The sequence below is a fragment of the Pseudophryne corroboree genome, chromosome 4 (assembly GCF_028390025.1).
Source record: "Pseudophryne corroboree isolate aPseCor3 chromosome 4, aPseCor3.hap2, whole genome shotgun sequence".
In the NCBI taxonomy this organism is placed as follows: domain Eukaryota; kingdom Metazoa; phylum Chordata; class Amphibia; order Anura; family Myobatrachidae; genus Pseudophryne; species Pseudophryne corroboree.
The window spans coordinates 795,498,556-795,520,226 of NC_086447.1; the positions used below are offsets into that span (position 1 = coordinate 795,498,556).

At 42.8% G+C, this 21,671-nt stretch overlaps 1 protein-coding gene across 6 annotated transcripts in view; it reads left to right on the forward strand.

Annotated features, from left to right (window-relative positions):
* Positions 1–14,155, forward strand: part of PPM1B (protein phosphatase, Mg2+/Mn2+ dependent 1B) — a 243,948-nt gene extending 229,793 nt beyond the window's left edge. For 5 of the 6 annotated variants that reach the window (XM_063918361.1, XM_063918359.1, XM_063918357.1 and 2 more), the window contains exons 4-6: positions 2,925–3,036; positions 3,371–3,428; positions 10,715–12,358. In XM_063918361.1, the coding sequence (XP_063774431.1) occupies positions 2,925–3,036; positions 3,371–3,428; positions 10,715–10,933 (389 nt within the window). In that variant the 3' untranslated portion in view covers positions 10,934–12,358. The other variant, XM_063918363.1, reaches the window with a different exon arrangement.
* Positions 14,156–21,671: the final 7,516 nt, after the last annotated feature.

Consider the following 21,671-nt stretch of genomic DNA (forward strand, 5'->3'; position numbering starts at 1 on the left):
AAGAAGCTCAAGCGGTGTTGTTCCAGGTCGAGAGACCCAAAGGCAGTGACAGTGAACGCTCTGACGACTCCATGGGTCTATCAGATGGTGTACGTGTTCCCTCCACTTCCGCTAATCCCAAGAATTCTGAAAAGAATAAAAAGGGAAAAAGTTCAAGCAGTTCTCATTGCCCCGGACTGGCCAAGAAGAGCCTGGTATGCAGAACTTCTGGAGATGCTCCTGGAAGATCCGTGGCCTCTACCTCTTCGCGAGGATCTTCTGCAACAGGGCCCGTTCGTCTATCGAGACTTAACATGGCTATGTTTGACGACATGGAAGTTGAATGGCTGATTCTAGCCAGGAGAGGCATCCCTGACAAGGGGTTCACTACGATATGCCGGCGGTCGGGCTCCCGGCGACCAGCATACCGGCGCTGGGAGCCCGTCCGCCGGCTTACCGACAGTGTGGCGAGCGCAAATGAGCCCCTTGCGGGCTCGCCGCGCTACGCGCGCCACACTATTTTATTCTCCCTCCAGGGGGGTAGTGGACCATCACGAGGGAGAATAAGTGTCGGTATGCCGGCTGTCGGGATCCCGGCGCCGGTTTACTGTGCGCCGGGATCCCGTCAGTCGGCATACAGAAGACCACCCCCTGACAAGGCCATCCTGACTATGATCCAATCCAGGAAGGGGGTAACGTGTAAACATTACCACCGTATTTGGAAGAAATACGTCTCTTGTTGTGAGGACAGAAAATATTCTGCGGTGGAATTTCATCTGGTACGTTTCCTGCTTTTCTGCTGTCGGGTGTGGATGTGGGCCTACGTCTGGGCTCCATAAAAGTCCAGATTTTGGCCTTGTCCATTTTTCTTTCAGAAACAATTGGCTTCTCTTCCTGAGGTCCAGACATTCTTTGAAAGGGGTTCTGCACATCCAGACTCCCTTTGTGCCTTTCACGGCACCTTGGTATCTCCATTTGGTGCTGCAGTTCCTCCAATCGGACTTGTTTGAACCGTTATGGGAGGTAGAAGTAAAATATCTTGCGTGGAAGACCATCGCACTGTTGGCCTTTGCCTCAGCAAGACGTGTGTCGGAGCTGGGGGTATTGTCTCACGATCTCCTATTTAATTTTCCATGAGGACAAAGCTGAACACAGAACTTTTCAGCAATTTCTTCCTAAGGTGGTGTCTGCGTTTCACATCAACCCATTGTGGTTCCGATTGTTACTGACACCTCTGTTGCTTCAAAGTCTTTGGATGTTGTGAGGCCTTTGAAGGTGTATGTGAAGAGAACAGGTTGTCACAGGAAATCTGACTCGCTGTTTATTCTTTACGATCCCAACAAGATTGGGTGTCCTGCTTCAAAGCAGTCAATTGCACGCTGGATCAGGCTCACTATCCAGCATGCTTACTCCACGGCAGGATTGCTGGTTCCAAAATCTGTACAGGCCCACTCGACTAGGTCGGTGGGTTCTTCTTGGGTGACTGCCCGCGTTGTCTCTGCATAGCAGCTCTGCCGAGCAGCTACTTGGCCAGGTTGGAACACGTTTGCAAAGTTCTATATGTTCGATATGTTGACCAAACTGAAGGTCCTCAGAGGCCAGTCAGTTCTGCAGGAACATCAGCACTCTCCCATCCAGTTTGGGAGCTTTGGTACTTCCCCATGGTTCTAAATGGATCCCCAGTATCCTCTAGGACATAAGAGAAAATAGGATTTTTATTGACTACCGGTAAATCCTTTTCTCGTAGTCCGTAGAGGATACTGGGAGCCCGCCCTTTGCTTTGTTTGATCTGCACTGTTACTTGGTTAAGTATTGTTTGATTCAGCTGTTGCTGTTCCAAGTTTGATTTGCATGGCTTTCCTCTTGTGTGTGTTGGTTCCGACTCTCGCCACTATCCTTTTATATCCTTCTCTCAAAGCATGTCCGTCTCCTCGGGCACAGTTTCCTAGACTGAGTCTGGAGGGAGGAGCCAGCCCACACTATCAAATTCTTAAAGTGCCCATGGCTCCTAGTGGACCCATCTATACCCCATGGTACTAAATGGATCCCCAGTATACTCCAACGGACTACGAGAGGATTTACCAGTAGGTAACTAAAATCCTATTTATTCCTGGTTTAATTAAAGAAGAGAAATGATCTGAGCCTTGTCGGCTGTGGATTATTTATAAGCCTCTAACATTCACTGGTTTATAGAGTTTGTAGCAAGTTATTTTTTATTTTTTTTACAGTCAAACACAATGGACTAATTCAATTACCTGCAAGTTCATCGCTGTATGTTGCTCTTTAAAAAAGTCATTTGTTTTTCCACGCAGCTACCACTAGGGGGCGCAAAACTAAGCAGTCCAATAGCACCTACCCAGTAGGTCTGGGGCTGCCTTTTCTTCTCGCAGCCTCCTGAGGTGCAAGAAGAAATGTGTGCTAAGTAGGCACTTTAAGCATCCAAATATGCGTTTGGATGCCCAAAGCTGGACTTTGACTAAACCATATCTGATTGGGATCCGTAAGCATGGACTCCCAAACACAATTGAATTGGCAAAATTGTTTGAGCATCTAAACAGCCCTGTGTAGACCGGAAAATTAGATGCCTAAAACAATTAAATCGGGCACTTTGTCGTTTTGTTAGTCTTTAATTACTGCTTTGTACAAACTTTTTATGGAAAACACGGTAGAATATACAAGGTACTATATTAATTAATTATTTTAAGGTTATTTGCTATCTTTCACGTTGCATATTTTGGTATCCGTGCTGTCCTATACCAGACCATAAGTGCCCCTTCTGACAGGAGGACTGATAATGACTGCAGTAGTAGCAGTAAAATAGCTGTTGGTGTTACATATTTACACGGCCCTTCATATTTATAGCAACACTTGGTATGCGGAGTTGCTGTGTGTCTGATCTGTTGCATTGTAGCCAAAACAAACATGTTACTATTTCTTTCTCCTAGAAATCATGACTACTGCTGGGGAGGAAGGAATGCCAGATCTTGCTCATGTAATGCGCATCTTATCTGCTGAAAACATCCCACATTTACCGCCTGGAGGCGGTTTAGCTGGAAAGTGAGTTTAAATTTGCTGACTGCATGTGACTATAGTTTAGCACCTTTAACGGTGGCAAAGTGATTATTTATGTATTTTTCGGAGGCTGTGCATAATAAGCTGTATTAACTTAGAGCCCTGTTTTAGGGGTGAGAATTAATGCCACAGAGGGGGGAAATGTTTTAATAACTCGAATGGATGCCATTGACATAGTAAATTTTATGAATGATAACCCTGATAGTATATAACTGCCTAATTTTATCTTCGTAGTGTTTATAGTATTTATTGTGTGTTTGCGTAATCTTTTATTTTTTGTATTGCTTGTTTTTTGAGGGAAACCGATTTATCTTTTCAGACGCAGTGTTATCGAAGATGTTTATAATAGGTTGAATCCACATAGAGAGAGTGATGGGGTAAGTTCTGCGAAACAACTCATTAGACGTACATTTCTGTAGTTGTATATTTTCTCTCCTAGCACAAATCTACCAGAATACCACCTCTTGGTGTCTAAACACTTTTCAATTTAAATAGGTGAATTTTCAGTCGGTACCATGACCATTTGCTGCTGGTATCAAACAGGAGCTGCTTTACACAAGCAGGGCTAGAGTATGTAATGGTTTAGCTATAGTACATCCTAGAGTGTGCATTCAATCCATATTTACTGAAATAGTGTATAAAATCCTACATTTTATTATTCCAGTGAGGTAACGGCTGCTTTTTAATGTGATTATTTCCAGTAATTTAATCTTGCCCTAACAAAATGTAAATGTAGGTAAAACGCTATAGATGTTTCATTATTTTAGGTGAATGATAAGCAAAATGAATAAGCATGTGTTATGCATGCTACCCCCTCCCCAAATGATGACACCTGATTAAAGCCTGTTTCAGACAACAGACAAGAGTTTCCTTGTTTCATTTAGTCAGAAAATGTGGCTTGTCTTAAGAATGGTTTGTAGAGGATGAGCAGTAATAAATACATTCTTTGGTCGGGGTTTAAGTTTATTAAATGCTTAGGGGGGAATTCAATTGTTTTCACCGACAGCCACTAGATGGCACCCACCGGAGCTATTTCAGCTTGCACCCCATGCTGACATGTGCGATAAGTTACATGGGAGATTGGGTGTGAAAACAGTGGATTCCTCCCTTAGTGTTTATTAGTAGATGGTATTGTAGGTGAAACAATATTTGCATAATGCAGAGTACCATTGTTATAGAGCAGAGATTCAAAATTGCAAATTGTAATTTCCGTTTGCCTCATTGCTAGTCATTGCAGATGCTTTTGAGAGCCTAGCAAAGGAATGCAGCTTGAAATTGTATGGAAAGATTTGGGTACATTTATAAAAGTTTCTTGGGTGGATAAAATAGAAATATACATTTCCATTGTGCAAACATCAGACTTATTAAAGGAAAATCTAAGTCAAGTCTTAAAGTGTAGGTATTGCTTTTACATAAGTCCTCTACAACCATGCCTAGAGAACAGTTTCAATTCTGTTATTGTGTCAATGGGGCGCAAGTGCCGTGGGTGCCCACATTTCTGTTCACAGCCTCCTGAGCTGTGCGAAAAGTCAGCACTTTTTGACTTCTAAGAGAACCTTAGACTAGTTTATCTGCTGTACGCGACTACGCCAGGTGCTTTTGGACATGACAAGTGTCATAATGGATGCCCATTAATTATCGCCAAGTCCCAAACAACTGAATTCTCTTCCCCCTAAGGGCTGTCAAATTTCATTGTATGTAATTAAATGTTGTAAAAGGTTTGTTTCTCTATCGTCCTAAGTGGATGCTGGGGTTCCTGAAAGGACCATGGGGAATAGCGGCTCCGCAGGAGACAGGGCACAAAAAAGTAAAGCTTTTACCAGATCAGGTGGTGTGCACTGGCTCCTCCCCCTATGACCCTCCTCCAGACTCCAGTTAGATTTTGTGCCCGAACGAGAAGGGTGCAATCTAGGTGGCTCTCCTAAAGAGCTGCTTAGAGAAAGTTTAGCTTAGGTTTTTTACTTTACAGTGAGTCCTGCTGGCAACAGGATCACTGCAACGAGGGACTTAGGGGAGAAGTAGTGAACTCACCTGCGTGCAGAGTGGATTTGCTGCTTGGCTACTGGACACTAGCTCCAGAGGGACGATCACAGGTACAGCCTGGATGGTCACCGGAGCCGCGCCGCCGGCCCCCTTGCAGACGCTGAAGAGAGAAGAGGTCCAAAATCGGCGGCTGAAGACTCCTGAGTCTTCATAAAGGTAGCGCACAGCACTGCAGCTGTGCGCCATTTTCCTCTCAGCACACTTCACACAACAGTCACTGAGGGTGCAGAGCGCTGGGGGGGGCGCTCTGAGAGGCAAATAAAAACCTTATTAGAGGCAAAAAATACCTCACATATAGCCCACAGAGGCTATATGGAGATATTTAACCCCTGCCTAACTTCAAAAATAGCGGGAGACGAGCCCGCCGTAAAAGGGGCGGGGCCTATCTCCTCAGCACACAGCGCCATTTTCTCTCACAGAAAAGCTGGAGAGAAGGCTCCCAGGCTCTCCCCTGCACTGCACTACAGAAACAGGGTTAAAACAGAGAGGGGGGGCACTGATTTTGGCGATATTGTATATATATAAAAGATGCTATAAGGGAGAAACACTTATATAAGGTTGTCCCTATATAATTATAGCGTTTTTGGTGTGTGCTGGCAGACTCTCCCTCTGTCTCCCCAAAGGGCTAGTGGGTCCTGTCCTCTGTCAGAGCATTCCCGGTGTGTGTGCTGTGTGTCGGTACGTGTGTGTCGACATGTATGAGGACGATGTTGGTGAGGAGGCGGAGAAATTGCCTGTAATGGTGATGTCACTCTCTAGGGAGTCGACACCGGAATGGATGGCTTATTTAGAGAATTACGTGAGAATGTCAACACGCTGCAAGGTCGGTTGACGACATGAGACGGCCGACAATCTATTAGGACCGGTCCAGGCGTCTCAGAAACACCGTCAGGGGTTTTAAAAACGCCCATTTACCTCAGTCGGTCGACACAGACACAGACACGGACACTGAATACAGTGTCGACGGTGAATAAACAAACGTATTTCTCATTAGGGCCACACGTTAAGGGCAATGAAGGAGGTGTTACGTGTTTCTGATACTACAAGTACCACAAGAAAGGGTATTATGTGGGAGTGGAAAAAACTACCTGTAGTTTTTCCTGAATCAGATAAAATAAAATGAAGTGTGTGATGATGCGTAGGGTTACCCCGATAGCAAATATTGGCGTTATACCCTTTCCCGCCAGAAATTAGGGTACGTTGGGAAACACCCCTTAGGGTGATAAGGCGCTCACACGCTTATCAAGTGGCGTTACCGTCTCCAGATACGGCCGCCCTCAAGGAGCCAGCTGATAGGAAGCTGAAAAAAATATCCTAAAAAGTATATACACACATACGGTGGTTATACTGCGACCAGCGATCGCCATCAGCCTGGAGATGCAGTGCTGGGTTGGCTTGGTCGGATTCCCTGACTGAAAATATTTTATTCATGTAGAGCATTTAATAGGATGCATTCTATATATATGTATGTGAGATGCACAGAGGGATATTTGCTCTCTGGCATCAAGATAAGTGCGTTGTCCATATCTCCCAGAAGATGTCAGGGACACGACAGTGGTCAGGTGATACAGATCCCATACGGCAGATGGAAGTATTGCTGTATAAAGGGAAGGAGTTATTTGGGGGTCGGTCCATCGGACCTGGGGACCACAGCAACAGCTGGGAAAACCTTTTTTACCCCAAGTTACATCTCAGCTAAAAAAGACACCGTCTTTTCAGCCTCAATCTTTCCTTTCCCATGAGGGCATGCAGGCAAAAGGCCAGTCATATCTGCCCAGACATAGAGGTAAGGGAAGTAGACTGCAGCAGGCAGCCCTTTCCCAGGAAAAGAAGCCCTCCACCGCGTCTGCCAAGTCCTCAGCATGACGCTGGGGCCGTGCAAGCGGACTCAAGGTGGGGGGGTAGTCTCAAGAGTCTCAGGGCGCAGTGGGATCACTCGCAAGTTGACCCCTAGATCGTACGAGTATTATCCCAGGGGTAAAGATTGGAGAGTCGAGACATCTTCTCCTCGCAGGTTCCTGAAGTCTGCTTTACCAACGGCTCCCTCCGACAGGGAGGCAGCATTGGAAACAATTCACAAGCTGTATATCCAGCAGGTGATAATCAAAGTACCCCTCCTACGACAAGGAAAAGGGTATTATTTTTCCACACTATATTGTGGTACTGAAGCCAGACGGCTTGGTGACACATAGTCTAAATCTAAAATGTTTTGAACACTTACATAAAAGGTTCAAATCGAGATAAAGTCACTCAGAGCAGTGATAGCGAACCGGAAAAAAGGGGACTATATGGTGTCCCTGGACATCAAGGATTACCTCCATGTCCAAATTTTGTCCTTCTCATCAAGGGTACCTCTGGTTCGTGGTACAGAACTGTCAATATCAGTTTCAGACGATGCCGTTTGAATTATCCACGGCACCCCGGGCCTTTTTACCAAGGTAATGGCCGAAAAGATGTTTCTTCAAAGAAAAAAGGCATCTAAATTATCCCTTACTTGCACGACCTAAAAAGGGCAAGTTCCAGAGAACAGTTGGAGGTCGGAAGAGCACTATCTAAAGTAGTTCTTCGACGGCACGACTGGATTCTAAATATTCCAAGAATCGCAGCTGTTTTCCGACGATACGTCTGCTGTTCCTAGGGATGATTCTGGACACGGTTCAGAAAAAGGTTTTTCTTCCCGAGGAAAAAGCCAAGGAGTTATCCGACCTGTCAGGAACCTCCTAAAACCAGGAAAGGTGTCTGTACATCAATGCACAAGAGTCCTGGGAAAAATGGTGGCTTTTTACGAAGCAATTCCATTCGGCAGATTCCATGCAAGAATTTTCCAAAGGGATCTGTTGGACAAATGGTCAGGGTCGCATCCTCAGATGCACCTGCGAATAACCCGGTCGCCAAGGACAAGGGTATATCTTCTGTGGTGGTTGCAAAAGGCTCATCTATTGGAGGGCCGCAGATTCGGCATACAGGATTTGATCCTGGTGACCACGGACGCCAGCCTGAGAGGTTGGGGAGCAGTCACACAAGGAAGAAACTTCCAGGGGGTATGGACGAACCTGGAAAAGTCTCTTCACATAAACATTCTGGTACTAAGAGCAATCTAAAATGCTCTAAGCCAGGCGGAACCACTCCTGCAAGGAAAACCGGTGTTGATTCAGTCGGACAACATCACGGCGGTCGCCCATGTAAACAGACAGGGCGGCACAAGAAGCAGGAGTGCAATGGCAGAAGCTGCCAAGATTCTTCGCTGGGCGGAGAATCACGTAATAGCACTGTCAGCAGTGTTCTTCCCGGGCGTGGACAACTGGGAAGCAGACTTCCTCAGCAGACACGATATTCACCCGGGAGAGGGGGGTCTTCATCCAGAAGTCTTCCACATGCTAATAAACTGTTGGGAAAGACCAATGGTAGACATGATGGCGTCTCGCCTCAACAAGAAACTGGACAAGTATTGCGCCAGGTCAAGAGATCCACAGGCAATAGCTGTGGACGCACTGGTAACACCTTGGGTGTACAAATCAGTATATGTGTTTCCTCCTCTGCCTCTCATACCAAAGGTATTGAAGATTATACGGTGAGGAGGAGTAAGAACAATACTAGTGGCTCCGGATGGCCAAGAAGGACTTGGTACCCGGAACTTCAAGAGTTGGTCACGGACGACCCGTGCCCTCTACTTCTGAGAAGGGACCTGCTACAACAGGGTCCCTGTCTCTTTCAAGACTTACCGCGGCTGCGTTTGACGGCATGGCGGTTGAACGCCAGATCCTAAAAGGGAAAGGCATTCCAGAAGAAGTCATTCCTACCTTGATTAAGGCAAGGAAGGAAGTCACCGCGAAACATTATCACCGCATTTGGCGAAAATATGTCGCGTGGTGCGAGGATCGGAGTGTTCCGACGGAGGAATTTCAACTGGGTCGTTTCCTACATTTCCTACAATCAGGATTGTCTATGGGTCTCAAATTGAGATCTATTAAGGTTCAAATTTCGGCCCTGTCAATATTCTTCCAAAAAGAATTGGCCTCAGTTCCTGAGGTACAGACTTTTGTTAAAGGAGTACTGCATATACAGCCTCCTGTGGTGCCTCCGGTGGCACCGTGGGATCTAAATGTAGTTTTAGATTTCCTCAAATCCCATTGGTTTGAACCATTGAAAAAGGTGGATTTTAAATATCTCACATGGAAAGTGACTATGTTACTGGCCCTGGCTTCCGCCAGGAGAGTATCTGAATTGGCGGCTTTATCTTATAAAAGCCCTTATCTAATTTTCCATTCGGATAGGGCAGAACTGAGGACTCGTCCGCATTTTCTCCCTAAGGTGGTATCAGCGTTTCACCTGAACCAACCTATTGTGGTGCCTGCGGCCACTGGCGACTTGGAGGACTCCAAGTTGTTGGACGTTGTCAGAGCCTTAAAAATATACATTTCAAGGACGGCTGAAGTCAGAAAATCTGACTCGCTGTTGATACTATATGCACCCAACAAGTTGGGTGCCCCTGCTTCTAAGCAGACGATTGCTCGTTGGATTTGTAACACAATTCAACTTGCTCATTCTGTGGCAGGCCTGCCACAGCCTAAATCTGTTAAGGCCCATTCCACAAGGAAGGTGGGCTCATCTTGGGCGGCTGCCCGAGGGGTCTCGGCATTACAATTCTGTCGAGCAGCTACGTGGTCGGGGGAAAACACGTTTGTAAAATTCTACAAATTTGATACCCTGGCAAAAGAGGACTTGGAATTCTCTCATTCGGTGCTGCAGAGTCATCCGCACTCTCCCGCCCGTTTGGGAGCTTTGGTATAATCCCCATGGTCCTTTCAGGAACCCCAGCATCCACTTAGGACGATAGAGAAAATAAGAATTTACTTACCGATAATTCTATTTCTCGGAGTCCGTAGTGGATGCTGGGCGCCCATCCCAAGTGCGGATTATCTGCAATACTGTACATAGTTATTGTTAACAAATTCGGGTTATATTGTTAAGGAGCCATCTTTAAGAGGCTCTTTCTGTTATCATACTGTTAACTGGGTTTAGATCACAAGTTGTACGGTGTGATTGGTGTGGCTGGTATGAGTCTTACCCGGGATTCAAATTGCCTCCCTTATTGTGTACGCTCGTCCGGGCACAGTACCTAACTGGAGTCTGGAGGAGGGTCATAGGGGGAGGAGCCAGTGCACACCACCTGATCTGGTAAAAGCTTTACTTTTTTGTGCCCTGTCTCCTGCGGAGCCGCTATTCCCCATGGTCCTTTCAGGAACCCCAGCATCCACTACGGACTCCGAGAAATAGAATTATCGGTAAGTAAATTCTTATTTTTTTTTTGCACACTGAAATGCAGTCATTTCAGTAGCCTGTCTGGGAATGTGGCAGGCGATGAATAATTGTGGAAAAGAGGGGGGGGGAATGGTTATTACAAAGACTTTCATAAATGTACCTGGTTGTGGCTAGTCGGATCTGTAACGATGGCCCTTTGGATTATATGTTATATAGTATTTTACTATCGATTGGCAGACACCTCCGCATTGATGGAATAAAAATTAATTAGTTTTAGGATCAGAATTATGTTTGTTTGGAATGTATAGAATTGTTTTCCTTGTGCGTACTGACATTGGGGTCTTGAATCTTAAATAAGGACCCCACCGGAACAGAGGAAAATGCCACGCATGGGAAGTTGGTGGAAGCTCTCAGGGAGCTGAGAATTAATCATAGGGGAAATTACCGTCAACTCTTGGAGGAGATGCTGTGTAGTTACAGGCTAGTTAATATGCAGGGTGAAGAATCAACTTCTGGATCTACAGAATCTTCTGCGGCAAGTGAAGCAATTGCTGAGAACCACAGTCAAGTGGAATAACTTTCAGAAATGCAAATTGCATGATTCCTAACTTTTTCTACTTTCTTAGATATTGTGTTTGTGTGAGTATGTTGGAGTGGTGTCAGACATCTAGGGATTTAAATGTAAATCGCACAGTAACACCACTATACTCAAATTTTGTTTTAGCACTTATTTTGGGCTGTCTTTAATGCACCAAATATAAATACATTTTTCAGGAGGTCATCTTTTAATTGGAACCTCCCTTTTAACTGACTTAATTATTTTGTTACAGCGCCATATAGAATAGGAAAACGTTTTCTCAGCATTGTTTTTGTAATGTCTAAACCAAATAGGTTAAGGTGTTTAAAGTCTTTTGATCCCAGAATGAGTGTCCTGTTCCACTTGATGGTTTCAAGAAAGGAAAACTCCCAGTTACCCTTAGAATTGATTGTTCAAAAAGAGCTCCCCAAATTAAAAGCTTTAGTTTAGCAGGTACTCCTGCACTGTTGGAGATGGGGTGCAGATTAAAACATATAAGTGGTGCAGAAAGTCCATAGGGAATCCAAACATCTATCAGATAGGAGGGGCCAGCTCTAAATCCTACTGTGCTGCTCCGCTATAAGCATATTGGAAGAATTTACTTACAGCGATAGCTCTGAAAGAGTTTATAGCTGCTGCAACATTTTTTGATTGAAGTGGGTCTTTGTAATGAAAGCCATTTCATATTCCTGATGCAATAAAAAAAAATTCTAAATTTCTTGGGGTCCATGTTTTGAGTCCATATGCTTTTTCTAATGATATCCACACCTAGTGAAATTTAGCGGACTGTATTTGCGTGGACAATTCTAATACAAATGTTATTTGTAATAAAAGTATACAAGGGGGGATTTCAATTCTATGTAAAGGACATGATGTAAAGCTCAAGAACGATGTGCCACCATTAAATTATCTCTCGCACCCCATAGAAGTGCAAATTAATATTACGATATCAGCTCTACCGTTATATAGCCAATATGCAGCGGTGTCTGGTGGCATATGTTGTACTGCATCTGCCCCTAAGATTTCATATGGTTTAGTGATGACTGATATCAGTCCTTTTTTTTTTTTTTCCTCTCCCCTTGACTGGTATTTTCTACTAAGTGCTAACTGCAGTGTAACATTATAAATGTCAAAATAAATAAATACGTCAGTATTTAAAAGTCAAAGAATGCCTTCTTTTAATGATGGTCTCGGTTATAATGTATCATCAGAAGCTACATTTCCTCTAACTAAACCTGTATACTGTTTTAAATATACAAAGCATCAAGCGTACCAAACCTTTACCATAACGGACAGGTATATTATATAATTATGCTAGAAATGCTTGCATTAAATCTTTAAGGAGAAAGAAGTTGCCAAGCTCTAGGTTCAGTGCAAACCGTAGTAAATTTAGTCACGCTTCTGTTGTTGTTTCTTTTTTCTTTCCTGTAGGGTGCTGGTGATCTAGAAGACCCATGGTAGCCTTTCAAAACTCCTAATAAGTTTTTGGTCTGGAATAAATGGGGAAAAAACTTAAATCACGGATCTCTTCAAACTAAGGAAGAGATTCTGGTGGAGCATCAGCTATGTACAAAATGGGCAAAACAAGAAATGATTAGTATTTTGCACCATTTATTGGTTTGTTTTATAACATTGTCACACTTAGCAGTATTTTTGCCAGCCTCAGGATTTCTGGTCACGTACAGCAGCATTACTCCTTAACACTTAAACTGGAGGGCCTTGCAGTGCATTGTCTTGCAGGCACCTTTGGTGCTAAAGAGCTTAGGAAGAAATTTGATGCCTCATGCAGTTTATTAGATGTATTGAGGTGCATGCAGTTGTACTTGCAATGGTACAGCACTTCTGAACTAAACTCTCTCTCCACACGCATGTAAAAACACTTAATTGTATGAGACATTACTTGTATGTTTTGGGGTTTTTGTTTCTCTTTCCATTTTTGGAAGGCTTTGGTTGTTTCACTGGGTTAATGGTTATATTAAGGGATATGCGTTCTATTCCTCCAGTTTCCAAACCATAAAGGAATATTTAATTGTTTAGTGCAGTCTCAACCCAGCAACTGGAGTTCCACAAGCTGCCTACTTCTAGTCTATACTATATCCCTTAAAGTAAGCTTAATTACTCCATACTTCCAATTTTTTTATAGGTTTTTTTTTTGTCCATTCTAGATAACTGCTGCAGTTTTTGTGTACCTTTTTTTTTTTTTTTTCAAACCCCTACAAACCTAGCCTCCTTTTTATAATGTAAATTGTGATTTTGTTCAAGTGTTTTTCTAGTTTTCTGATTTGTGTAAAATGGTAGCATTGTGTAATGTTCTTTTAATTATTTTGCATTATTTTCAGAACTCAACTTACCAATTTGAAATTACTATATATGTATATATATACTACTAAATATTCTATTTTAAAACTTAGCAAATAATACAGAGATATTTTCATGGGTTCTGTGACCTTTTTCATTTTATAAGCAATGGGCATGGTACAAGAGTGGCTGTCGTGAGGTACTTGAAGATTGTCTAATTCTATTTTTGCAATAACCTTGATTTATAATTTTTTGTTATTTTTTTAAAGTTGTGCATGTCAAATACTGTTATGCTAAAATGGAGCTAGAAAGTATTTATCTATAAAGCTATTGGAGGGGCAACAAGGAATGTATAAATTGATTTACATGCTGTGGATGCCTTGTGAAAATTCTGCTGTTTTTAATCTGTTTCCGCAAGAATGTTTGTTACATTTTTGTGTCGTTTTTGAATTGATGGCGGTCATTTTTTTTTCTCTTCCTTTAATTTCTCTCTTGAAATGAAAGTGGTTTCCCCCCCCCCCCCCCCCCCCCTGTAACTATTTTTCCTTTCTGATTCTGAAAACCTACTTACATACTGGTACATAGATCACCTATCCCAATTACATGGTTAATTTCCAATCTAATTTTTATTTTGTCTTGTGTGTTTTATTGTCTAAGGATTATTGCTACCATATTTTATTTATTCATTAGATTTTTAGGTTTGTAAAGTGTTATCCATGATAATGCAAACCTCTACTTGTCCATTGGCCGGGCTACTTGGGTTTTCTCTCCTCTCCTTTCCTCTTGGGAAAGAACACAGAATGGCTTGATCAAAGTATCTGCTCTGATCTCTGTACTGAACTTCCCAGTATGATATTGTGATGTTTCATACAATACAGTGAACATAACCAACTTGTTACCCTCAATAAAGGATTGCTAAAACTGTGTGGTCTGTCTTTTTTTAAAATTTATTTTTGTTTTTTCTCCCCCTTCCACTGTTAATAGGTATTGGATGCTACACCTATAAAATAAGCCATTTTTAGCTCTGAATGCCATCTAGCTCTTAGTGAGTTCAAAGGCTGCAATCTCGTGCAGGTCAAGCCTTCTGATTTGACTTCATTCATTCTTTTGATGAGAGGTGCTATTATTTATGGCAAGTTATGTACATACTCATTATTTAAAAATGTATTGCTTCATTGTACTTGGTTCAGGTGTTCCTTGACCATCCTTTTATTATGAGCACACTTCTCTGCAGTAGAGCCATTACCTCTGCTGTGTGAAATGTTTAAATTCCAAAAATTAAGAATTTTCTGTGGTGCATTTTCATATTCATATTCACCACCTAGAACCTGTTCAGTAAAGGACTAGCTCGGTTAATTTGCACTATCCTGACACAGGACTCGGACAAACTTTTGGCTTGAACAGTATTAACCTGGCAATTTAGAGTATGGAAAGTGTGGCTGTGGAGTCTGATGCACAACTTTGAACTGCTCTATATTACTAGGCTCCGTCTCCTTCATAAAAAGCAAATGTAGAGTAATGTGTATGAGTAAGACAGTTTACTGTAATTGTAGTACCTGGCATATTTATCGCAAGGTTTATCAGGCTAATTAATTTCACTTTGTATTGGCCGGGATGTAATGGGAACCAATAATGGCAAAATGTCTGTTTGCGGCTATGTTCCTAAACATCAGGTGTTTAGCAAAGTCAGCTAATGTATCAGCGGCCAAAAATCTTTTTTTCGGATGCTTTCAGATCTAAAATAGAGTGCCTGATCTAGTCAGATCCAGATGTTTTGTCCATGTTAAGTATACAACTTGGCGATGGTAATGGAGTCTGAAATTGCAAGTCTGATACAACAGCTCCTAAAACTCTCAAAGAAATTAGGTGTTTTTTTTTTTTAATTATTTTTTTGGCAGTTAGTTATGAAAATGTTGGAAATCAATTAGAGGTACTTTCAAGCACATTTGCAATAAACTTTTCAATACATTTTGGCACATAAATTTTTAACTCTAAAATTAGTCTGTAGTATACATATAATTTTTGCACATGAATACCAAATTATGTTAGTGTTTGGCTGGAATACACTGTAGCATAACACGTTGTATGCAGATACAGTTATATTCCAGCCAAACACTAACACAGAATATAGGCATGCTGCATATCATTTTAAACAGCAGGAGATGGTTGTGCATCCTATTTACATTGTTTTGCTTCTAAAATGTATATTCCAGCCAAACATTAGCATAATTTGGTATGCTGATACAGTCTCAATTACTCAAAGAATATAGCTATGCTGCATCTAATTTATATCCGCATAAGCTGTTTGTGCGTCCAGGACGCACAGGGGTTTATTTAGTAAGTGTGTTGATTTAGTTGTGGAACTTTTGTGGGCCAATGGGTGACTGTCTCAGATACTGTGCTCCTCATATATACTAAAAGACTCGTTTGTGATGTTTTCGTGTCTAAATACTGCGATAATTTCCCAGACGGTATTATTGTCTCACATTACATTCTAGCCATTCTCTCCAGTAACTAATGCTAAATACTAATCCTCACTGCTGCTGTACCAACAGTATTAGCACCCATGATTTGTGACCTATCTCATGTACCACTACCAACATTAGTATCCTTTTGTGTTACTTACACTTGGCGATCAATACCTGAACATTTTAACTTTACTTATCCAAGTAGCTGCAGTTTTGGTTTCCTCATGGTTTCAATAGAACATTGTTTTCCATGCGAGAACAGCCACTGCATTGCTGGTGGTTGTTTTTTCGCTCTTGGTTCCAACACCCTGTTTGCTTTCTCCTCCTGCTATTAATCATTTTCTTTTCTGTAGGATATTGATTAGGCTAGGGTTCAGAGATGCATGAGACTGACTTGGAGGAGTGCGTTCGAGTAACTAATCATCAACGCCTGTACATGCTCTAATGCAGTGATGGCTAACCTTGACACTCCAGCTGTTGAACTACACATCCCAGCATGCCCTGCATCAGTTTTAGCATGGCCAAATAGCAAAACTGTAGCAGGGCATGCTGGGATATGTAGTTCAACAGCTGGAGTGTCAAGGTTAGCCATCACTGCTCTGATGCAATCACTGATGTATGAAATTGTACATCTTATAGGTCAGTACATTTTTCCCAATTAACTCCATCCAAAATTGATGTAGACAAAACCTGATGGTAAGCATTAACAATAAGAAATTAAATTTGAGGACATCTGTAATGCAATGAGCCTTGGCACAAATACCAGTAGGAAGTATCCGTAAACTGTAGAGGACATTCCACAGGTCATGGTAAGATACAGATTTAGGACTTCATGAACCAGCCCCCAGAGCTGACCACCTTTATTCAAAGTGTTAAATTGTAACTTACACTTTCTTTTACCAGTTAATTTGCCTATGGAACTTGACATCTGACTAGCTGTTCTTCATTGCTTTTCAAAATTGCCTACTGTTATGTTCAGCCCTTGCATTTTTGAGACCCTGTTGCATTTTTGGCATTGAACTGTAGTGGTTAACTCTTTCATAATGAATTATGTTAACCTAATGCAAGATTAAATTGAAAAAAAAAATTGTCTGCAGGGCTTTTAAAAACGTTTTTAACTTTAAAATTAATAAACATGTCCACTTGAGTCGATAACAGGAACTATTAGGAAATATTCCCATATTGTGGAATGGTAATTAAAGCATGGAAGTTTTTTTGTTTTGTTTTTATCATGTTGCATGTTTTTCACCAGAAACATCAAATCCTTCAAGTTGAAAACAAAACATTTTTGTAATGCCTATTTATGGCTATATTTGTAAAGACAAAAAAAGTCTCTAGTCTTTATAACAAATATTTTCATTTACTTTGGAGTTTCTTTCATACCCCAAAAGAAAGTTATATAATTTTTTTTTGTTTTTATAACACTTTGCTGAATTTGATTCTTATTTCTTGGTGTGAAAGTTAGAGAAGCACCCAGGACACACAGGTTATCCGTTATCAAAACTGGCATATATAGCTATTACATGAACAAACTATTAGGATAAGCCTATATGCCAGGATAAGACTAGTGTGCAGTGTGGATCTTTTGTATTGCACAATGTCCAAGTGGGCATATGATTTTACTTCAACTGTGAAAAGAATAATTGCATATTTGAGCAAAGTATCTACCATAATATACCTTAAACAGTGCTTTCTTTCAGTTTATTAACTTTAGTCAAAGATACCAGTGCTGGTAAACAGATTTTACGTTAATCCCTGACATGCTCGCTACTGGTAAACTTTTCTCCGCCATTTTCTTTTGACTTTTTTTATTTTGAAGGAATTAAACTGCCACTATGGAACATACCTTCTAATTTTGGTATAGGTCCTATGAAGACACCACGAACCAGTGATATAAAAAAATAGTTTCTATGGGAGATAATGACTAAAAATAAACTGTAGTAACCTATGCATGACAGGGTTAAATTCATTTTTCTGGTCTATATCAGTCATCTTGGTCATCACCTTCTAAATTTATCTACCCTGTTACAGAAGAGTAATAACACAAAAAAGACATACCTTATCATACTTACTGGTAGTGAGATGTAAGTAAGATAAGTACTTTGCTCAGCCATTTTTATTAACTCTAGGATAGTCCACTGCTAACTTTTTCTCCTTTCTATCAAGTTTCATACACCAATATGCAGAGGTGTAACTAGGGTCTTTGGTGCCCAGGGCAAGATGAAGAATGACCCCACACACACACACACACACACACACACACACACACACACACACACACACACACACACACACACACACACACACACAAAAAGATTGCTGCATGCTCCAGGAAAAGTCATGGTCTACTGGCAAGGGGCATGGCTTTACTTTTTGGTAAGTAACTGTGAGAGAGACCAGGGTCAGAGACGGACCGACCAGGGCCAGTGGGAGAGTTACCTTGAGCAGAGAGAGGGAATCTGGTAGAGTGACAGTGAGAGAAAGACAGACAAGGAGCAGAGGGAGGGAAAGAGACATACCAACTAGGGGTGAAGGGAGAGAAAGCGGGTGCGGACAGAGACCAGGAGCAGAAAGAGAGAGACAAGGGACAGGCAGAGAGGGAGGGAGACAGATCAGGGCCACAGAAAGAGAAACCTGAAGAGTGGTGAGCCCGCGAGGGTACAATGCAGCATAAATAAAACAAACTGCCCGTCAATAAAAACATTTAAACAAAACAAAATGCCCTACCACAAACGGAGAATCAAGAAAACCTCAACATGCTCTAAGGGCACAAGAGAAATTCCACCCTCACCTAATTTCAAATCCAGGTCCTTTTCACAATGGTAAAATAGACTCAACCCCACACTCCTTGCGTCCCACCAGCACCTACACCCTGATTTTATATGGGCCACTCTGAAAAATATGAGATTTAGGAGGCCGAACATTTCAGTGTTAATATAACACAAGAAAAGTTTAAAATTTACATGTGACAACCGAGCTACATCTGCCTCTTTCTGTGCCATCAGACCCCTCCTCACACATGTCCCCATTTTCACCAGCTACTTACAGTACTGCCTCTTATTCACAATATGCCACACAGTATGAGCCAAAATGCATATTATGCCACACTGTATGAGCCAAAATGCATATTATGCCATACAATGAGCCAAAATTCATATTATGCCACATGGTATGAGCCGAAATTCACATTACGCCACACGGTATGAATCATAATGCGTATAATGTTACACAGTATGAGCTGAAATTGACATTACGCCCCATGGCATGCGTTGAATTCACGCTACACCACAGGGTATGAGTCAAAAATCATCTTACGGCATGAGCTGAAATTCATGCTACGCCACATAGTATGAGGCAAATTCACATGCCACGTGGTATGTGCCCAGCCGAGCTTGATACACATAATACCCCCAGTCGTGCTTGATACATGTAATGCCCCCCAGTAGTGCCAGATACACGTAATGCCCCCAGCTGTGCCCGATACACTGTCAGACCCTTCGCCATAAACATCTTGCAGCCTCCATTCCTGGCTCCATCCGCTCCGTTGCATGCAGGGAGTGCGAGAGCAGAGCAGGCAGCCTCGGGTGATACCTGTCCTGCCTCATCTCCAAGAGGAGGGGGGAGGCGGGATGATGGCGCCACTGTTGGTCAGCTACTGTTACAAATATAATATAATTGGGGTGGGTGGAGTACTCTGCTGGAATAACAGTGGGATGGTAGTCTCTAAACGTCCTCATTTATGGTCTGGAAGTCCGTGCAGTATTTAATGCTGTAACAGGAGGACCGCTAAGGATTTAGGTAGACAATGGAACATCCATTGCATATCCAGTGATTGCATACATCCGCTATAGTGCATCTTTTACTGTTTAGAACCCACTTTTAGTAAATGACGGTCCCACAGGACATGCTGTGATATGACACTGCACCTGCTATCTGCAGTAGCTCCCCACAGGACTGTCAGGGCTGCTCTGCTTTTTGAATCCTTTCCAATGACAACTCTGCATCCTCCTCTTGCTCTGGACACCTTGCCCACTAGTCACACTGTAACTCCTGACTGCTGCAGCAGCTGTGTTGTTGCCCCCCCATATGCTGGTGGTGCTGGTCCCCTCCAACAGTCTGCTTCCATCCATGACTCCTTTAGCCAACTCTCCACACAGGAAGCCAGGGAGGTGGCCACTGCCTTGGCTATCAAGTAGTTGGACCTCTACACCCAGGTGCTGAGGGTCAAGCTGAGGCTGCAGATCATGCTTGATGGGAAGGCACTGGTGACCCAGCCAGGGATTTCTAACAGGAAAAAAAAGAGGTACTGTGCCCAGTATTACCTCCCCACCCTAACCCCCTCATTACTGCAGTACAGCCCCAACTGCTATCTACCCTAACCTACTACTTGACTCCAGTACTGCCCAAACTGAAATATGCCCTTATCCCATCCTTCCTACCCCAACTGCCACGTCTATTTTTGTGCAGCGTGCTCACTGGTCCATCATCAGTATGGAACAAAAATGTGTTTGCACCTTGTGCAAAACATTCTTAGATGGGCTACGAAGAATGTTTCAGTGCTCAATACAAAATATATATATCCATAGTAGAAAACTGGGAGGTGAACTAACTCCATTGACAGAACATGCACCTGGGAAAGGATTAATACCTGAAAAATTTCTGTGCATAGAAATTGCAATGGTGACAATCTGTTACAGACATAATGGTCTCCTAACTGAGCCATAAGATAGGATGCTATTGCACCATAACAGAAGACCCTGTGCAATGTTGCTGGATGCCATGACCATTCTTTGCATTTGCTAATTTGCATTTCTCCTTCATCCACTAGGGCAGTGATGGCTAACCTTGACACTCCAGCTGCTTTTGAACTACACATCCCAGCATGCCCTGCATCAGTTTTGCTTTTTGGTCTTGCTAAAACTGATGCAGTGCATGCTGGGATGTGTAGTTTAACAGCTGGAGTGTCAAGGTTAGCTGGTGATCATTGGAACCTGGCTCTTTGAATTTCTGATGACTGTAGTTGGCTTTTTCTACTCTATACCTCATTGGACCCAGTTTGGATTAAATGCCTGATGAAGCCTGTTTCTTCTGAGGCTGTCTCCAGCTTTTACTTTATTTTCCCCAGCCTAGTAGTAGCACTGGTAGTTTAGAGAGTGTTTGCGACCCCAAGTACACACAGCAGCTTGTTTAGTGTACTTGCCAGAATTACATCAGTCTCGAACAAGTCCGTGTTTCACCGGGAGGCCAGGGCACTCGTTTATTTAAACTTTTGCAGGAGCAGGACCAATCTCACACCCTTGCTTGGAGACCTGCTCTGGGAGACTATTGCTGCATATGGACATCCAATTAGCCCAGTTTCGTCTCAGCCCAGGTAGGGGCAAATCCCCCCTCAACTATTGGCTCACTCCACATGTGGTCAGCCGCATTTTCTCAGCACTGCATGCATATACCGGCTACTGCAGCTCTCCAGTATCCCAGATGCCATTGTCACCCCAGGTGCCATGAGTTACACTGCGGAAGGGTATAGTGCAGGTCCTCTGTACATTGGGAGTTCAGCAATACTACTCCATTTATACACACTGCCTTACTATGTTCTAGTTGAGACATTTTGGAAGGCTGCATTGGTTTTGTTTGATTGTCCTGGCTGAGTGTTGTGTGATCCACTGTGTAAACTGCACTCTGTGCAATATGGCAGGCGAAGGGGCCACATCAGACAAGGCAAATGCATCCCAGAAGATAACTGCTTTAGCTGAATGTAAGCTGTAGTTTTCACAGGCTTGCTTTGAGGGGGTCATTCCGACCCGATTGCAGCATGCTTTCGTTCGCACAGCTGCAACCGGGTCACTATTGCGCACGTGCTGGGGCCATAATGCGCATGCTCGGTCGTCGCCGGGCAATGACGCTGACTACGAAGAAAGCAGTCGCAGCTGCGACCGCAAGATTGACTGCAGGAAGGCGTTCTGGGGCGGCAA